Below are 20,144 nucleotides of genomic sequence, written 5' to 3'. Positions count from 1 at the left end.
TTATAAGCAGCCTTTGTTGATCCTTTTGTCCACTTACTTTCTTCATAGTTTGGAGCCGTCAAAGCCTCAGGTAAGAAACAATAATTAGCCATTTGGTGAAATTCATGATCAGTGGACGTATTTTGATGCCAAGCATTTAGCTCCAAAGTGGTTAATGCAGCCTCTGCAGGCAGGGCTTCTCGGCCCCATAATAAGATCTCACATTGGGCCTGTCCGCCACAGCCTCAGCCAACCCTGGGATGTTACTATTGCTTAAGCTTAAAAAAATTAATTCTATCCAATCGCAAAAGATGCTTCAAAGAAAAATGGGTTAATCAAATTACAAACAAACTCCTCACTGTCTCAATAGCACATATTATTTTAAAAAGTTTTGTTAGTGGTTCCCACTATTCCCCCCGCTACTACGGCCCTGTTTGCAGCCTGTTATCTGCTGCTGGCTGAACCAATCTAGTGGAGCAATTCCAAAACTTCTTGACCCCAATAAAGGACAATAGGGCCCAAGCTTATTGACACTTGGATTCCATTTAAATGCAGCAGGTTTTTAAATGTGCAGGGATACAAACTTAGAGAAGATAAAGACATGACAATGTCATCTTATGACAAAAAATCAGGACAACAAAAGCATTTAAAACATAAGTTTAAATTTGTCAGATATTTTTATGACCAGAATTAGGCTTCCTTCTCGGTCAAACGTTCAAACTGCAGAGCCCTTTTTCGTCTCTAGCTCGTTCTTTTTGATAAACAGACATAAATACATTTGAAGAGTTCTCTTTGTTTATTGTGGCCGCCAATTCCACAATCTGTAATTAAAATCTTTAATCAAATATCATTGAAACAAGGTATTTTTTGTCTCATCTTATGAGCAATCACATAAATGCTTTAAGCCAAAAACTTATTGGGATTCATATTTGATTTGCAGTATCCAAAAATACACAAAACACTAAAGAGCTAGAAGTTTGCAATCTGTCAATACAAAAGTCATCAGAAGTTGGAGATATAATTTTGACAAAACATGAAGCATCTTTTTTTACCTCTTAATGTCATAATGTGAAATAGATACTACATAGACATATTGTACATATGTCTATGCAGTATCTATTTCAACGTATTTTCGTATGAAAAGAAAGCAGATCCATCGGCCCCTTTAGAAATCCTGTCAGCCTGTAAGCGCTCGTCCCGTAACAGTCTTTGTCGTTTTACTTTTTCATGATAGAAGATAGCTCCAGGATCATGCTCTGAAAGAAAAAACAAGATCAGACAGTAAATGATCATTTAAATCACAGATAAAACCACATTGTCTTTAAACAGCATCCAGCACAAATTCATTTAGTAATAGTTAGATTAACCATTCAGCCACTGCATTATTACTGTTAATTTGTTAAGTCAACGTACAATAACTACTTAATAATTCAGCAAATACAAGATAGTTTACTCCTTCAGTCACTGCACTTTTTACCTATTTATCTAGAAACTTTTTAATAAGTCACTGAAATATAAGTACTTGTGTATTCATCCAGTCACTGAACTTTAACTGTTACTGTACTTATTTAAAGAGAGGACATGTGATACCCCTTCTCCACCTTTTCAAACAGTCCCCTGTGGTCTAAATGAAACATCTGTGCTGTGCTTTGGTCAAAATATAACATGAATCAAGCACCAGAGAAGGTTTGTGACCCTGTATAAACCAGCTCTCTCAGAATGCTCCGTTTTGGTGTGTGTGTCTCTTTAAATGAAATAAGCCCCCCCTGAGTTTTCCTGGTAGACATCAATCCTCTGTAGAGAGAACAAAAATGGCGGACCTGCACAAAATTTTTGTTCTAGGCTGGGGGTGGAGTCCATGGGTGGAGATACCAGGGGAGGGGATTGTTTTTTACCAGAATCCCACTGTGACATCACAAGGAGAGCACATTTGAAATCTGTGTTGTAAGACTTATGGAGACTACAAACAAAGGACTGGATGGGTTTATTTCACATTTTGTGGGTCAGTGGTAACCCAAATATATGTTCAAAAACACTGTAGAAAAGGATTTTTCATAATATGTCCCCTTTAACCGTTTATTCTTGTCTGTCCATAGTAAAGCTATTTCAGTTGCTGTAAAACACTTTGAATTGCTTTTGATTTGTATGAAAGATATCTATATAAATAAAACTTGATTTCTCTACTCGTTTAATGTAGCACAAGTTTTTCTAATAGCCAGATGTTTTATACAGTATGTGACCAGATGTTGTAACGCTGCTGAATGGGATTGCTGCCAACAAAGTTTCGTTGTGCTCTTTTATACAATGACAATAAAGTGCTTATCTATCTGAAATCTACCACTATAAAACCTTTATTTAAGCCACCAAAGTCATTGAGGTTTCCCTCATTTACAACGATGCTGAGATACAAAAAAAAGGGCACAAATCAAACTACAAAGATTCTCAGGATGATCTCAGTAAAAAACAATCGCACACTGTGGTGAAGTGGTTTGAGATCACGGTCTTAATTTGTCCAAACAGAAAGAAGAGTGTCAATCTGAGTGTGTTGTAAAGTATTCCACATTTCTGGAGCGTAAAAGAGGGGGGGATCAATTCATCCCCCTATTACACTTCTTTGATATTCATATTGAAAGTGAAATGTCCCCAAGGCGTAAATATTGCGCTTTGTAATGGCAGTCATTATTTACCCTACAACAGCATAATATGGGTGTCTGAGTCTGTGAATTAACATTGTGTTACAGTGTTGCAGAAGAACGTCAGGAGAGCAACAGCGGGGGTTCCACATACACACACATTTGGACATGCACACACACAGCAATGCTCTCTCTCTGCTGGCTCCGTTGATACCATCTAACCTAGCGTCATAGTCAAGACCACACTAACCGAGACAAAGACATATCCAAGACCGAGACAAAACCAAGACATGATGAGACCAAGACAGAGACGATAAATATGACTTAAAAATCATCATCATGTGTGCAGGGGGCGTGTCACTCACTTAGACCGTAACACTGGGAAGGTTGAGGACATAACCTGGGCATAAAAGTCCAACTACTTTCTTCTAGAAAGGGGTGTTTCCTCTCTTAATCACTTGGAAAAATAGCCAATCAGTGATGGTCTTGACCGGTCTTGATTTCGTAGAAAAATGCTTTCGATCCCGAGATGAGAACTGAGACCTTCAAGTAGATACATTTTGAGTACTACAGTACTAGTCTTACTTCTCGAGAAGGGAGGCGAGGTTTTTCCTCCACCAAAAGGGGGCATGAGGGGAAAGTTGGAAAACCATCTGGTCTAACCAAACTTCAACACAGCAGCATTAAATCATTTCATCACATGGTCTGCTGTAGACGGTGGTTGCATGTGTTTCCTGTGGTCTATTCTCATTTTTCAGTTTAATTAATTTATTTCGTTTACAGGTAAAATAAACTTTGTATTCTTCTTTTGTTCTGAGCACCTACTTCATTTTCCCTTTGTCTTATTTAGTGTATTTGTAAAAGTTTTTTAAATATAATAATTATTGGAATTTCCATTATTTTCCTATAAAATGCAAAACATGAACATATATGATTCGTCTTAGATTAGAAAATTAAAATAAAAGTAAAAAGAAAACACTGTTACTACAATTTTGGGGTTGTTGCCCAATACTTGTACAATAATTGTTGCTATACTACTACAACTCACATGTGAGAAACTGCACCCACACATAATGGATGATTATGTTAAGATAAAGAAAGATATGCATTTACTAAACTCACTGCTTTCTGTGATTTAGTTTCAGTTTTTAATAACTAAATGTCTTTATAACAAGATTATTTGTCCCAACTCTTTGTAAATCAAATAACAAAGAGAGAAAAAGAGAGATGTATTTCTAGTTTAGATTTCTTTCCAGCAGAGGGCAGCAGAGACCTAACAAAGATAGATGCAAACCACTTTTACAAGATGTGGTTTTAAAAAAACAACTCAGTAAACAGTTATAACACATTTTTATTGTCTGCTGTTGGCCAGACATCAGAAGGAAATACAGATGACAATGTGTAACTTTAATGGCATCACTTCTTAGTTTCATTTCTTTTATGGACTCAGAAAAGCCACATGACAACATTGTGTAAAAGAATTGAATTAAATGAAGTGATCTGATAAGGAAAAATAAAATAACTGTGGATATAAAAAGAAAATATGTACTTGTATACTTGTAATATGTATGTATGTGTTTTTATATCACAGTCATTCTGTGTCAATTTATGTGCAATGTTAAGCTGCGTGCAAACTAAAGTGTGCTAACATTAGCCTGCTAACATAACAATGCAGGACACAGGCAATTGCAGCTTAATGGTGTTTAATGATGGTGCGTTCTAATTCATAACTGCCTCTTGTGAACGGGAGTGGAGAGTGGTTGGAGGTGTGTCGCTAGAGGAGAGCGGAGGCTTCAGAAAAGCGGAACTGTCGCCAAACAGAAGTTTGTTTTGGTTTCATGCTGGCTCAAAGTTGCACATTCTTCCTTTAACTTTTTTTGTTACAAATGAATTCCCTATAACTGCACCACCACTTTGCATATAAAGGCTTTATAAATATTCCATATTTTCCATCCTGGTGTTTATCAAATTTTAAATCGAGTTAACCTCTTTTTATTGACTTTTATTCACGAGTCGCCCAAATAGATAAATTCATTTTTGGAAGGGCTGCAGATTAAAATTAGGAAAACATGGGAAGTTTTTTCTCTTACCATGGACATCCTCCTCCCGCTGGATGGAGGCGGTGGAGTCGTCATTGGACTCTCCCCCTGGTTTAGGTGCTGGGTCTCTGCATCCGTCCCGCTCTGAGAGTCGGCGCTGTCAGACGGAGAGGCCAGCTTCCCCTCTGACATTCCTCGAGACATGAAGCTGCACTTCCTGGCTGTGGGGTAGTGACCGCTCTCTGGAGAATCACTCGTGTCACTGAACTCCTTGCACACACTCACTTTGCTCTGCTTCCTCTGAGGGATCCTCAGGGACGCTGGGATCTCCATGTGGCCCCCCATCAGTGTGGGTCTTGGTCCTGCGTACTGAGGCTGCCCTGAGCTTTGAAGTCCATTTGATTCGTTGCTGCTGCTTGAAGGCATCCCGTTGTCGAAAGTAGGCCGTCGCTCCAACTCTCCCAGCTGATGGAGAGCCTGGATGTCCACTTGGCTGGGACGCTGGTTGGAGCTGGCCGACCCCTCCTGATTCTGAGGGGCCCCTGGGACAACACTTAAAGGCTCCCAATGAGCGTCAGGCACAGCATGACAGGTCCTCTGTGTGAGCTGCATCAACCTCTGAGGCGAGGAGTTAGTGAGCACACAGACCTGTTGCACCGACGAGTTTTTCTTTGACCTGTACACGCTGTCGTCGTCTCCATATTTGTATCCATACAAGCTCTGCTTGATCTTTTTCACCCCCAGGTGGAAAATCTCCAGCAGGTTGAGGAATAAAGAAACCCCAGCTATAACCAGCATGAACACCATGAAAATGTTCTTCTCTGTCGGCCGAGACACAAAACAATCAACACTGTTGGGGCAAGGCAAGCGCTCACATTTGTACAGAGGAGACAGTCCGATCCCGTACAGAGCACACTGACCAATAATGAAGCCCACCTCCACCGCAGATCTCGTTAAGATATGGAACACATATGTGCGCAACAAGGAGCCTGTGAGGGGAGCTTTCCTTACTTTCTTCTGTTCGTCTAGTTTTCTGAGCTCTCGCTCTATTCTCTTGTGGTCCTCTTGGACGGGGTCCTTCCCCTCCAGCTCAGCTTTCAGACAGGCTTTCTTTCTGTGCCTCTCCTTTTCCAGGGTCCTCAAATGGTACAAGGCATGCCCCATGTAAACCAAGGACGGAGAGGACACGAAGATGATCTGCAGGACCCAGTAGCGGATGAGCGAGATGGGGAACGCCTGGTCGTAGCAGACGTTCTTGCAGCCCGGTTGCTCGGTGTTGCAAACGAACTCGCTCTGCTCGTCATCCCACACATCCTCGGCTGCGACACCGAGGACAAGCATCCGGAAGATGAAGAGGATGGTGAGCCAGATCTTGCCCACGATGGTGGAATGAATGTGGACCTCTTCCAATATACTCCCCAATAAATTCCAATCACCCATCTTCTGTCACATTGTCATCATCTGTCAATGCATAAATACGTTATCTGTAGGTTTTCCATCAAATTGAGATCAAAGAAGCGATGAAAAAAATGGTTTACTTACATGTTTTCTAGGGTCCTTGTCTCAAGCGTTCAGCAGAACGCCAGTATAGAAGAGCAGATAAACCTGTGCAAACATCTGAGCTCATTGGTGATCTCCGTGGAGACTGATCAGACCCCACTGTGCAGTGTGGCTGACACTATTTTTGATGCTGTTGCAAACTGGGACTCCAGTTTGAAGCCATTGATCCACCACATGGTCCTATAATGCCCTGAGGGTCAGTTTCATCCTGACACTTTTAAGAGGACACTACACTGGAAATAACAACGACAGACATGTCAATACACCCACATGTACAATGTGTTCAAGAATTTTCCTTATTGTACAACAGTTTGCAACAGTGAACTCTTAACTGTGTTGAGTTTGTTTTCACCCTTTCTCTGTTTCAAAATGTATCCAAAGAGTAGCCCATTAGGAACATTTTTCTAGGTTTTGTGTGGGAACTGGCTGGCCTGCAAAGAGTCCTGACCTCAATTGAAACCTTTGGGGTGGACGTGAACTTTAAGTAGTATGGGAGGTAGAGCCTTCAGTTATCAGGCCTCTGCCAATTTGGAATGATCCACCATTCAGGGTCAGGGAGGCTGACACCTCGGCTTAAAACTTTCCTTTTTGATAGTTATTGCTGGCTCAGACTTGGACCAGCTCCTGGTTATGCTGCTATAGGCTTAGACTGCAGGGACACCTGACACACTGAGCTCCTGTCTCTCCCTCTCTCTTCATTAACTATGTGCTCCTGTCCCCTTGTTGCATCATGTTACTAACTATATAACTTCCCCAGAGTTTTTTGGGCTCTCTCTCATGATGAGGTGGATCATTGATGTGGACCTGTTGCCTAGGAACTGTCTGACTTCAGCTACCATTGAAAGTGCTTTTTGAAACACATTTTTTACAAAAAAATATAAAGAAAGAAAAATAGTTACTGATACTTGAAAACAGAAACTTACTGGACTGAAGCAAAATATAATGAACCCATGTGTTGTGGCTTATTACATCGTAGAACCATGTTGAAAATGTATGAATCAGATTTGATACATCATGTATTTAATGATTTTGTCAATCATTGCTGCACTTAATACATTATGTATTCCACAATAAAGGTTTTTCTCTTTTGCATATTTAAGTTAACTAATTCAAGATTGAAACCTCATAATTATCTATGAACTATCTCATGAAGAGTAAGACGACAAACTATCACTTGAGAAGAAAACATCCTGTATACTCTTGCTTAGCATCAACAATTTATTAGAAAACAAAATCACCTTTTGGTCCCTCTGAACCTTTGTCAAGTTTACTTTTGTGTACCAACATTGTGGTGATGCTTAGAAGCAGTCTGTCGGGTGTTTGCCAAATGTTTGTTTTCCTTCCATCCTTCCTCCGCTTCATATCACTTGTTACAACACTCTACTCCCCCTCCCCCTCTTGGGTGCTGGCCTGGTTTCCAGGACTTTGTGGCCCACTTCATGAATATTTGTGTCATGCTGATAACAGTATAGGGTGCTACCTCATACATTATCTTCCCCTGGTGCCAACTGGAGTCGATCTTTTTTAATTCATTTGGCCAATTTGCCAATATTGTCTTACACAGATTACATCACTCTGTCAATGAACCAAGCTGACCCCCTGAATAAATAAATAAAACTTTATTTGCACAATATTCACATCATTTGTGTTCCATGCTGTTGTTAAGCACTGGGCTAAATTGAACAAAGAGCTGTTCGGGCCAACAGATAAAATGCTTCATTTGATTAACAGACATAAGGAAATCGTCCTGTACATGAATCGGGCATGTAAACATTATAAACTTCAAACCAATTAAGCACCGACCTCTTACACCAATACACCTATTAAAATAATATCCAAAATAGAAAACTGGACTAAAATAGCCCAACCTGTCAGACCCATAGCTTCACCCAAGGTTTATTCTTACAGTTGTTTGAGTGTTTTAGAAACTAAAATCTGAACACCTGTGCTCTGAATTCATCTGAGTCTGAAGGGGGTTTTCCTCCGCCGGTATGAGGAAAACATCAGTTAAGGACTAATATTAATTTGAGGGTTTGTTAAGTCGGTGTATCCTAAAGAGAGAGAAATGCTGTAAATGCTGCATGAGTAGCAGACATCAGCACGTAACAGAAGTAGTGTGTGCAGTGCGGAGTCTGACACCAAAAAGTGCATCAACAACTAACACTGATGATTTATTTTACTGTGTAGTGATCCATATTGTCAGTTCTGTTGAAATCTTATTTTTCACACTTCAAATTCTTTTTCAAAACAGTATAAAGAGGAAACACTTCACACTCCGACGATGTGGTTTCAAACGGCCGTCCATCTCCTGTCAACTCATCTGATGGAGGGGGTAAGCGGGTCCCCACATCGTAGAGCAAAGAGTTCGTGTGGGGATCGATCCGCTGACTCTGCGTTCACGTCTTCCAGCGCTACAAAAACAGCGCATGCACACCTGTGTTGTTGGTGTGTAGAAATGTTCCAAACACAAGATCCGTTTTCATGAAACAATCCTCCTCACAGTCTCAAGTGATCAGGGGTCCATCTTCTTAAAAAGCTTCATGAGCTGGTTGAATCTGTGAGCAATCTGTGAAAAGGAAAATCAGTTATTGGATGATTCCCAAACACAGCCTGTAAAGTGAGAAACCGACCGACGTTCTAAAAACATGGACTAACCTGCGCCGATGGTTTATTCAGTTTCTCTGACAGAGCAGAGAAAGTGTCGCGGGAAGCTCCTTTCTTCTTCAGTTCAACCAGAATAGCTCGATCCTCATCTCTAGAAGCAGCAAAAAAAAAAAATTGAAATCTTAATTTTTTATTTTTTAATGCAACCATCAAAAATTGTTGTAAAACCCTCTGCACACACGTTAAGGAACACATGATTAATTCACACACACATATGATCTCCTTTCTAGATGATGGTGATTCACTCATATTTCCCTAAACATTACGAACAAGCTGTATTTGCGACAGTTTCCCACATCTCGATACTCCCACAGGCCCCCAGGTATGTTAATAACTCCTCCCCTAGCCTATTATTACAACCTTTTTTAAAAATGAATTCATAAAATTGCTGTGCACGAGAGAGAGACAGAGAGAAAATAGAGAGAGAGAGAGAGAGAGAGCCGCTGTCCCTACATCCCTAATGTTAATGCACTGATTGAGGAGCCACACTGCTGCCCTAACTGTAGCTTGACATGCCTTCGTTTCAATATTTAAATTCTGCAGCTGCTCTCCTCCAATGCTGTCCTTCTCTTGTAGTTTATCATTGTTGTGAAAAGTATCATCATCAAATACATCTCGACACACACAGACCACCTGAAGTGGTACTGATAACATAATATCAAGTGGTTTAGTGAAAACTGTGACCTTCAGTCTCCCAGAAGCTCCTGATTTTCTTTCAAAATAAAAGCAAGTTTGTATACAAACAGGAAGTGAAGAACCCTCAGCCAAAGACAGAACATACATTCAAAATAAAAGCATAAAAACTTGTTTGTAAAGCAAAATAAGGGAATTTCAAACGTGATTAAAAAAACATTTCTCACTATTAACTACTGAAATTCAGTGATTAATCACAACTTAAAAATTGAATCCTTCAACTGCCCTACTCTGTATAATTATGTGGAACTTACTCCGAAAATGGAATGAAGAAAACAAACTTTTTTCATTACAGCACTTAATTCATGAAATTGGTTGCCAAACAGTTGTAAGCATTTTCTCATCTTAAATTATCACAGCATCTGTTTCATTAAACTTATATGGTTGGGCTCTACAGAGTCGCACCAACACACAGCAGATGTACTCATTAGCATGATTTCATATCAGTTACTTTGTATATTGTTTATTCAAGAAAAAGGCGAGTAAGACTGTTTTGATAAAATCTTGGAGGTTGGACATTTCTCCAAAGGTTTGGGACGAGTGGAAATAATGTAAAGTCTATAAAAATATTGAGGATGCTTAACATTAAACCCATAATTAACTAAATCCTGGGGGGAGAAGGGCTGATAAAGTAAAGAACTGAGTCCATACCTGGTCCAGGACATCACCACCTCGCCCTTCTTCCTGACGACGTTCTTGGCATAGAGGTTGTTGGGGGACAGAGATCCCGGGGAGGATTTGGATTCACTCCTGTCCATCTGGTAGTTAGACACCACCTCATCCGTACTCTCCTCCTCTTCCTTCCTTGACCTCTTGGCCTTGGATTTTTCCTGCTGCTTTTTCCGTTTTCTGTTTCTCCCAGCATCCTTTATGTGTTTCTCTGGTGTGCTGCTTACATCCTCTGTGATGGTGAGACTCCTCTCCGACTCGGACACCTCCGTTTCATGTCTCTCCGAGTCAGAATCACGGGACACAAACGACCGGCTGCTTTGATTTGTCTCAGAGCTTTCAGCCAGATGACGTGGACTGTAACCTGACAGTGAAGCTTTTGAGGGACTTGTCATGTCATCCTTTCTGTTGTGTCTCGTTTGCCTTGAGCTTTCGTTAGCAGCGTCTTTGACATCTTCTCTGCTGATCTGACCAAACACTTGATCAGCACTCTCAACAGCATTGTGCAAACTTTTATCTGAAGGAGGCAGAACTTTAAGAGACTCAGTCAATATCTGGGAATCTTCAGAAAAACAATCCTTTGAGGTATTTCGTTGCGGTGATGAATTATCTTTTTTGGGGGATGGATCCTTTGTCGGCATCAAACTCTCTTCTTCTCCAGAGGCAGTCTGAGAGATCTCTGAGGTTTTAGGAGCGTTACACAGGTTGGTCTCTGATGGTTCAGCGTTTGATGTTGTACCTTTCTTGGATTCGTCTGAGAAATCATCTGCAGCATGAGTTGCCATGGCGTCGTCATGGTGTTGAACTTCTTCTGTTAGAGTTTGACTCAAGCTGTCGTCGGCAGTGAGCGTCACATCCGCCCCTGCTGCTGCCTGACGGATCTTCAGAATGAAATGATCGTTGGACCGCTCCATCACCAGTGCCTGCACGGGCAGCTCGGGCTTGAACACAAAAGGTGTGGCGAGTGGTTCAGAGTCCAGGCTGGTGCTGGAGCTGCAGCTGGAGAGGTCCGTGTCGAGGGCCAGGTGGATATCCTCGCTAGCGTCTTCCTCGCCCATCAGAGCGTCCTCACTTATGTGAGCGCTGATGACGCTGTCTGGAGTGGACATGATGTGCATTCTTGGCTGCTGCTGAAAGCTGAGAAGGCTGTCGGACTTGAGGGGGGATGGGATGGTGAGCGAGACGGCCAGATCTTCAGCCAGAATGGAAAACGACCTATGTGAAGCCAAACCGGACAGCTGCATTGCTCTACTCTCTGTTGGCACTTCTAACAAGCAACTTTCATCAAACAGAGCTGGATTGAGATGCGGCTGATCTTTGGGTCGCGGAGACGATATCTTGCGAGGTGAAATGCTGGACCACGTCGTGATCAGTTTAGAGGGAGTGTCGAACTTCAGCGGGGAAAGTAGTTTAGACGGAGAGTCGAATTTGGTTGGAGTTGTGATGCTGAGGAGTCTCTCCCCGTCCTTCCTTGGCGAACTGAGGGACCAGGTCGTGTTATCTCCGGTGATGCCACTGGTTTCCAGTAAGTCAGAGCCTTGGAGGAGACACTTGAAGATCTCTCCCATTTGAGAGTCTGTCACCAGGTTGAATGTCAAACGGGAGGCTTGCTGTTCTGTGAGAAGCTGAAAGTCTGTTTTGTCGAGCAGAGAGCCACTTGGAGGGACAAGAAAAGATGATGTGTTATTTTTGTCTGGGGTTGAAGGAACATTTTTAGGAGGCAGGAAGTTGACCACAGTTTGTGTATTTGTTGGATGCGAGTCAGCATTCTGGTCTGTTTCCACCTGTGTGATTCTGATATCTTTGCCTCTGCTACCAAGGCCTGTTTTGTAAGGCGCCACGGCACAAGGCTTGATATGATTCAGGCTGGTTGGAGCAGATTGTGCTTTCGTTTCCTGACAATGAGGAGTCTTCAATGGAGCCTGTGTGGAAACTTTCTCGTTTCCACTGGGCTTTTTATCCTCAGCCTGAGCTCTTGTTGTTTTGCAAAGGCTCTTCAGTGTCACATGAATGTCCTTGAACATGTAGTCCACTTGGCCGTCTACAAAGTCCCACAACTTCTGCTTCAGGTCGAATGCTTGCTGTTCAAAGATGCGTTTCACAATACCATTGTTCGAAACTTTGCCAAACACAGAAGTGATCAGTTTCTTCAGCTGGGACTTGAGCTCCCCTTCCTGGCTGCAAACCTGAACAAAATTGGCGCCATCCACAAAATTTAAGAAAGACTCCTGGAAATTGTGCATCATACCGAAGAAGCTCTTCTTGGGAAAGGTTTTATGAAGCTTCATGTACTTTTTTCGGATCTCAGCGCGGACCTGCTTGAATGTTCCCATTATTGCATCCACACTGGCAAAAGAAGCTTTGGTTGCTGCAGGACAAACTGTTTTAAATCGACTCTTTGGACTTCTCGACGATGCACCTGCTTTTTCAATTATTTCATTAGACACAACTCGCTTCTCTTCAGATGTCCTGTGTAATAAAGACCTAGGACTTGATTTACTTTTGATTGGTTGAGCCAACTTTGCCCTCTTGGTTGACGGAGCAGGAGAACCTGTTGCTGCCTCGTCACTTTCACTGATAATTTCCCCTTCTTCTAAGTCGATGTCAGAGAGGCTTGAAGGCATGTCAGACTCCTTGTCCACCACATTTTGTGGGTCACTGTTTGCAGGAGAACCTGGATATTTGTTTTCTTTGTTTACATCCAACTTCTTCAAGTTAGCATCAATAGGTGGGCTGGAGAACTCTGTACAGGACAAGGGAGGAAAGAAGTTAATACAAAGTTTTCGTATTTTGTAATTGACATAGCTGAAGCTATGATGACAGATTGAGCAAAGAGATACTGATTTCTAACGTTTTACCTGATTCTGAGTTTTTTCAGCCCAATCAGATATGCTTGCTCAATTAGAAGATTACTGTTTTTTCCCCTTCAATTTAATTTACTTTGGCACCACAATACAATAAGCTCTTATTTGCTTAGACTTCATGTGTTTTGCCTGCAAGATGTTTTTCAGAACTTTTCACTAAGTGCCTGGTTTGGTCTTATATCATGACATTTCAGACCACTGCATTACATTACAAAAACATTACAGTTCCTCCTCTTGAAATGTCTCATGAACATCTAACAAACATCATGTCACTGATCTTTCTCAGAGATGGTGTAAGACTCTCACACTAGTAACTTTTTCTTTCACATTTGACCATGAAAACAAATTTGAGTTTGTCAAGCAGATGATTTCTTTGGTGCAGTAAAATCTCTTCTCTATCAAAAGGACCTCAAAAGTACTTGCAACCACATCCACTCTGATCTTGAGGATATGAAAATATGATTGTAATAATATTTGATCTTTACCTTTCTGAAGGCTCTTGACATGACCCGGCTTGCCGTCCACATGGACATGGCTTCTCCTGGTTTTCCGCATTGGGCTCCTCAGAGGGCTGATGGCATCAGGGATCCTCTTCAAATTGCTCAGTGTGCGCATCATGGAGTCCTCATCATGGAGAAATGGCATGGAGCTGGAAGTCTCCAAGTTATTCTCATGACTTTTACCCGGACTGAAGTTCTTTTTAGGCGTGAAAATTAGATCCTTGAACTTCTCTGGCTGGGCCGTCTCCTCTGTTGTACTGCTGACTTTGGACACGGCAATGCAACCAGAGGAAGAACTCGGCTCAGCGGTGTTGTCACTCTTGTTGTTGATGTCTTCGTTTGTTTGTGTCAACATGTAGATGGCTTCAGGAAGACTCAGCCCTTCTTGTGGAAGTGATTCCAAGCTTAGTGAACTGGAAACAGCTTCTGCACCTTTGGGACCATCCTGCAGGTCGCAGGGATCTATCTCAGGTAAGGAACTGAATGTCGAGAGGGATGATTTTTGCTGGCGACCTTGAGGTAGAATAGTGGGTGGAATTAGCCGATCTACAAGAATAGCCTTGTCAGCAGCATCTTTGGCTACAGGGCCTTTTATTGAGGGTGCAGTGGTTTCTTTGCCTGAATCAACTGGGGTTTTTTTCTGTACTGCAGATTTAGAAGTCCGACATTTCACTTCTACAATTGGATCAAGCACATTGGGTTCTGTAACAGCAGCAGATTTATCTATCCTGTTTCTTTGTTTGACTTTTTGTAAAGAAACGTTTCCAGGCATGTCACCTGGAGCCTCCAAACGTCCACATTCATCTTTTGTGCTGTCTGATACAAGCTTGGTTTTATCTTCTTTTGAAATGTCAGCGAGCTGTAGAGAACCCTTCTGCAATGGTTTGGCTGTGAGTTTCACAGTCACCTGAGTCTCTGCAGTATCTGGTAGTGTGTTCTTATCTGAGGTAGTTTGGACTGAATGATTTTCAAGCTGCTTGTCAGTTTCACTTCTGTTTTTGTCCTTTTGCTCATCATCTCCTCCTTCATCACGCCTCTTATGTGACTTTTCAGGACTTGGCAGTGTTTTAGGCTCATCTGTAGACGGCTCTGCTTCTAACTCACTGCTGTCAACTTCATCGATCACACACATGTCTTCAACGTTAGGCTGCGAACTCTCATCATCAGGTGTGGTTACAACCACTTTGTCTGGCAGTGCGAGGTCTTCGATGGGCAACACTGGCTTCTTTATCGGTGAAAGGGTTAGATTCAAAGTTTCCATAAAGCACAGTTTCCTGTTTGGACTGTTTTCCTCCACAGAGCTTTTCTGAGTCTCTTTAGGTCCCTCCGATGTTGTCTTGAGGGCCTCTTCAGTCTTCTCTTTTCTTTCCTGACTACAGACAGGAGCGTTATGTCTGTCTGATTCTTTTGATTTCTCAGATTCTTTGCTTGGTTCCAACAAAGTTCTCCTCTTATGCCTTCTGTTTAAGTCTTCTTCATGTCCTTTTTTCTCCTTCATGTTATCACTCTTAGACAGTCTTTGCCCTTCCTTTTCTTTTGAGGTATCTCTGCTGTGTTCAGAGTGTTGATTTGAAGAGGACTTTTTCCGGTCCTTTGAGTCTGAGCGTTTAACATGTCTGTCATCACCCTTGATTTTTCTATGCTCTCTGCTGTGACTCTCTTTGGAGCTATGTTCAGAGTCTGACATGGACAGTTTGGCTTTGAGTTGTCTCTGATCTCGTGTTTTCGACTTCTCACTGTGTAAAATCTCTGGTGGAGGGCTTTTGGTCCTCTCTGATCTGTGGTGCCCCTCACTGTTTAGGTGGTTCCTGCCTTTACCTGACCTGGAGTCGTATCTGCGCTCTGCGTCTTTGTGTTCTCTGTGAGATCTGCTTTTCTCTGGGGCATGACAGTCCTTGTTGGGATCCGAACCAGTTCTATGTCTCCTGCTCGTTGAGTCAGATCTTTCATCTCTATGCTTGGACTTGTGTTTGTCTGACTCTTTATGCCGGGTCGAAGGACAGTTGCTGGATCTATCAGGCGCATCACAATCCCCTTTTGAGGAACCTCTCGAGTGAACGTCAGAGGATGCTTTTGAAGCTCGTGTCTCGATGCTGGGTCCGTCAGGCTTAGACGTGGTTTCCTTTCTGGAAGGTTGAGGAGGATCCCTCCTGGATGTAGGTTTATTCTCCCTCGGAAGTGAAGGTGGTAGAGGGGGGAGAGGGGGAGGAGGACTGGAGGGTGGAGGTGGAGGACCTGAAGGTGGTGGAGGAGGTTTGGAGGGTGGTGGAGGAACTTTAGAGGTAGGTGGAGGAGGTGGCCTACTGGAGCTGCCTGTTGAGGTTCGACTAGATGAATTCTGGTCCCGCAGATTATTGTGAGACTGACTATGATGTTGATGATTGAAACCTTTCATTGACCTGCAAAAAAACAAAAACAAAGATCGATCAACTGATTAATTATGAAACATTGATTCAATCAGTAGAATAAAACTTTACACAGCAGTGGTGTTGGTATACCTGTCAACAATATCTTTTAATATTCTTACATGAAGTTGTCATAGTAACTCATTATGGGGTACATTCATTTGTTACATCAATGTGTATTTCCATCATTTGAAACAGGCTCCTATATTTACACATTGATGATTTGAATTGTTTTTAGAGGTGTAACTATGCACAAAAATCTGGCTGTGGTGCGTACCTCGGTTTAAAGTCACAGTTTGATACATTAAGAGAAAAAAATGCAGCAAGTTTCCCCCCCTTTATTGGGAACATTTAGAATGTCCCTGTTACACATTGTCTTAAGTGCAGCAACTTGAAGGGCTGCTCAGGTTTCTTCATTGTAACATTTTAAATGAAACATAAAAGACTTTTGGCTGCAGGAGCTGGGGATTGAACCCCCAACCTTCCGGTTAAGACACGACCGAATCTACCAACTGAGCCACAGCCGCACCGATAAGCATGCATTAAAAACAAGTGCCTGTACCTTTACAACCCTAATGGTGTATTTGGCTTTAACACATAAAACCACAAGTATACACAGAGAAGCAGTAGCAATTCCAAAAGTTGATGTACCTATGAGTCACTTAATGAGTCATCCGACTCCTTCTTTGACACAGTGCCATTTCTATTTCTTCAAAACAGATAATTAAGTTCTAAGTGACCCTGATATCTTAAAAAAAAAAAAAAAAAAAAAAAAGCACACGTACTGTTGGTTCAATCTCAGGATCTCAGCATCTTTTCTGGTCACTTCCTGTTTTGCCGTCCGTAAGAGTGCCGAGATGTTCTTCTTGAGACTGACGTTCTCTGTGTTTAACCGGGTGTTCTGTTTAAAGGGGGACACACGAGACGGGTTAGTGATTTGATGCTGATATGACATTTAATTAAAAATAATATTTTATGCAACACAAGCTCATTTTATGAAACAGCTTATAAGACAAAACAGACCTGAAATTCCATCTGCTCCAATCTCCGATGCAGCTCTTTGATTTGATTCTGAGCTGCTTGGAATCTGCTCTTCAGCTGCAAACAAACAAACACAAACAAAATAATAAAAAAAATAGCCTGATTGAAGATGTGAGGTCCAAGACTAATTCTCAAATTTAGTCTGGGATGTCAGGTGACTAAAATACATCAAATTTATGATTTGATACTTAATCCTATACTCTGGATTTATTCTAGTGTCATTATTTGTATACTGTTCAATCCTACAGTAAAACATTTGATCATTAGGATGACAAGTCTGCACCTTGTGTGTATTACCCTTTAATGCGCAATTACCCAAATGAAAGATACATTTGGCATACTATTTGCATATTTTATTAATCACTTTATCATTCTTTCATCTTACTCTAGAGCTGCTGTAAAAAGTGATTCTTCTCCATTTTAAGATCAATAATGCTTCTTATCTTATCTCCCTCTAGTCTCAGATATACAACAGAGAATATTGTTCCTCACCTCGGAGAACGTCGACTCTCTGCTTTGCTGCTCCTCCGTCACCATCTCTTCGTACAGATCCATCGACTCCTTCAGTCGAGAGGCATGCGGAGGTGACTTCTCTGTAAAGAAACCAAATGAGACTCAAATTAAGTTATGTTCATGCTTTGTAAGGCACGGTGTTGGACGAGGTGAAATGTGTTGAACTACAGGACAGGACAAACGATGGGACACTGCGGCTGACCAAAGTAAACAAGTCTTACCTGCATTGCTGCTCATGTTGCTGTCCAGGCCATCGTAGATATCCACAGAGTCTTCATTGATACCCACTTCAAAAACTGTGATGAATTGACATGTGTTATAAATGTATCATTGTGCTAAGTGAAACAGAAAAGTCTAACCCTGAATTTAGTCTAAACTAATAGATGTATCCCCTCAGTTAACATTTTCCTGATGAGCTTATGGCCTCAAGTCTTCTTCAAACAGCATGATGTTCATTTTATATATTGTTTCATTTACAGTCACACAGATGAGAAAGCTAACGTCTTGTAGGCAAGTCCTAAACACGAAAAAAAACCGTCTTATTCAGTGTGCCGATGTGTAAAGACACGGCTGTTCATTTGATTTATTAAATAGTGTCTCCACAGCCTGTACTGTCATAATTTCACAGTTACAATAAATTAATTATGCATGTTGCTAACTAAGACTGATAATTAGCTGATATGTAAATATCTGACAACCCTGCACTTCTCTATAGCTCCGCCCTCTTGACCAAATATGGACATACCTGACAAAAAACAATAACAACAAAGATTGCAGAAAGGCAGAAAAAATACAGTAAGCGACGCATCCTGACATGTACAGTTTATGCTCAGAAGACAAAAATACAACAGATTAAAACAGTTTCTATGAATGGAATAACTTAAAATGTACTACCAGAAGCATAATCTGCGTCAATGTCCTCCATTTTCCAGTACTGCTGTGGCTCCGTTTGATAAGGCGATCCTAAAAAGGGATAAAGTAATGATTGTTTACAGTGAATATAATCCAGAGAACACGTTACAGGCTGAAGGTTTCACCAGGTGCCCTGTTTATTAATCCAGGTAAAACCTCATTGAGATTAAAGTCCACATTCAAGGAGAGATATTTACGCCTCTGTGACATCTTGCCTCAAGTGTGAATGTCACAGAGGTATAATGAGGGTGGGGGTGGAGTGGGGGGGATCAAGTGATCCGCCCTTCTGAATAGTCTTTTAAGGTAGTGACAGAGGTGTTACAGGGGCGAGATGAGATCAGTGGAGCCAGCGGGGGAGAACAGCGCTGTGTGTGAACATGAACCACTTTTTTTTTGTGCTAATACCCTTTCACAAAAATAGTGGTAAAATGTTTGACAGTACAGGGATTGTTAAAGCCTTTCAGGCTGACTAAAAGCTGCTCCATCTTGTCTGAACGTCTCGATGGAGACGATTTGTGGGCAGTTCAGTCTGAATATCTTCAAGAATGAGACATTTTTAAGCGCCCAATAATCATTCTTGATCAGTGACGTGGATCAGTTCTGTCAGTCTGATAAACTGTATATAAATTAGATCAATATTGAACACGATATTAGATCTGATCTGTCCCATCCCTGATTCCAGGAGGAAACTATATTTGGAACAGAGACTCTTCTTACAGGCTGTAAGACTAAATATAGTAATAAACTAAGATTAAATATTTACAGCACAGTCATGTTCAGCTCAGGCAAAGATGTACTCTAATGTTTTTTATTCTTTGTTTATTAAAGAATAATAAAACTAAACCTATACAAATACTACACACATGATTATTTAACAAATATCAGAAGGTACTGTAATGAATGATCTGGGTATTCCTGTCATTTGTGTGTATTATTGAATTGATATCGAGAGAAATCGATCAATATTGAATCTGACTGATGTTGAATCATGAAGAAATAATCAAAATCAAATTGAATTGTGAGGCAGCCCATAACTCGTTTTACACTTCTTAATTTTCATAAAGCTGTCCTCATGTATGAATGTTTATTTTAGTGAGGTATATGACAGACTATCTATTTAATACAGCAGGATATTTAATCTCCATTAACACATGTGTTAATAAGCCGGCTGTGATGGGTTAAATAACCATTGTTCTACCACTGAATTACAAGTGACCAGAGGAAACCTTAACGTCGACCTGAAGAGGAGACAAGTACAAACTCCGTGTTAATGTTAAACAACCGATCAAGAAGACAATAACACAGGGGTTGGTTACAGTAAGTTAATATTAAATGTCTGCCTTACTTTGTTGAGCACGGTTGTGTGTCCTCCCGTTGTTTACAACTGTAATGTCGCGCCAAGACTTCTTCGCACAGGAAGTAACGACATTTTCCCGCGGTCTGTCAACGCACCTCCTCGGTTAACAATCCACACTTTACACAGCAGTAAACCACTAAAGAGACGCGCTTTACCTCTATTAACAGTATTCAATAGTCGAGGACATCCTCCCACAGCCTCCTGACATTAATAAAGTCATATAATCGAGGCAGATAGTTGAGTTTGCTCGAGAGAAAGTTGCTCCACTCGCTCTCTTTGCGCTGACTGACTGAGAGAGCCGGACCCTGCGTCGCT

General features: G+C 41.4%; 2 protein-coding genes across 2 annotated transcripts; both read right to left on the bottom strand.

The window, feature by feature from the left end:
* Positions 1-36: 36 nt before the first annotated feature.
* On the bottom strand, positions 37-6,306 carry gja10b (gap junction protein alpha 10 b). Its single transcript, XM_020652634.3, has 3 exons — positions 6,194-6,306; positions 4,703-6,112; positions 37-1,235 (listed from the first exon to the last, which is right to left on the bottom strand). Exons 2-3 carry the CDS (start codon positions 6,089-6,091, stop codon positions 1,197-1,199), a joined length of 1,428 nt encoding a protein of 475 aa, XP_020508290.1. The 5' UTR covers positions 6,092-6,112; positions 6,194-6,306; the 3' UTR covers positions 37-1,196.
* Positions 6,307-7,815: 1,509 nt separating this feature from the next.
* casp8ap2 (caspase 8 associated protein 2) lies at positions 7,816-20,125 on the bottom strand. The gene is made up of 10 exons (XM_020652635.3): positions 19,818-20,125; positions 18,455-18,523; positions 17,782-17,856; positions 17,540-17,640; positions 17,030-17,104; positions 16,792-16,907; positions 13,587-16,000; positions 10,220-12,980; positions 8,867-8,966; positions 7,816-8,777 (listed from the first exon to the last, which is right to left on the bottom strand). The coding sequence occupies exons 2-10, from the start codon at positions 18,483-18,485 to the stop codon at positions 8,724-8,726; spliced, it is 5,727 nt and encodes a 1,908-aa protein (XP_020508291.2). The 5' UTR covers positions 18,486-18,523; positions 19,818-20,125; the 3' UTR covers positions 7,816-8,723.
* Positions 20,126-20,144: the final 19 nt, after the last annotated feature.

Source organism: Labrus bergylta, chromosome 15 (genome assembly GCF_963930695.1).
Source record: "Labrus bergylta chromosome 15, fLabBer1.1, whole genome shotgun sequence".
Taxonomy (NCBI): Eukaryota; Metazoa; Chordata; class Actinopteri; order Labriformes; family Labridae; genus Labrus; species Labrus bergylta.
This window is presented reverse-complemented; position numbering and strand designations above follow the sequence as displayed.

What these genes read in the sequence shown, in the direction of transcription:
- gja10b (XM_020652634.3), bottom strand. Translation starts at nt 6,091, where the DNA reads ATGGGTGATTGGAATTTATTGGGGAGTATATTGGAAGAGGTCCACATT. An exon ending in GCGGGAGGAGGATGTCCATG is followed by an intron (nt 1,236 to 4,702) that starts GTAAGAGAAAAA and finishes TTTTTCTTTCAG; the next exon opens with AGCATGATCCTGGAGCTATC.
- casp8ap2 (XM_020652635.3), bottom strand. Translation starts at nt 18,485, where the DNA reads ATGGAGGACATTGACGCAGATTATGCTTCTG. An exon ending in TGTCAAGAGCCTTCAGAAAG is followed by an intron (nt 12,981 to 13,586) that starts GTAAAGATCAAA and finishes TGTCCTGTACAG; the next exon opens with AGTTCTCCAGCCCACCTATT. An exon ending in TGAATAAACCATCGGCGCAG is followed by an intron (nt 8,778 to 8,866) that starts GTTAGTCCATGT and finishes TCCTTTTCACAG; the next exon opens with ATTGCTCACAGATTCAACCA.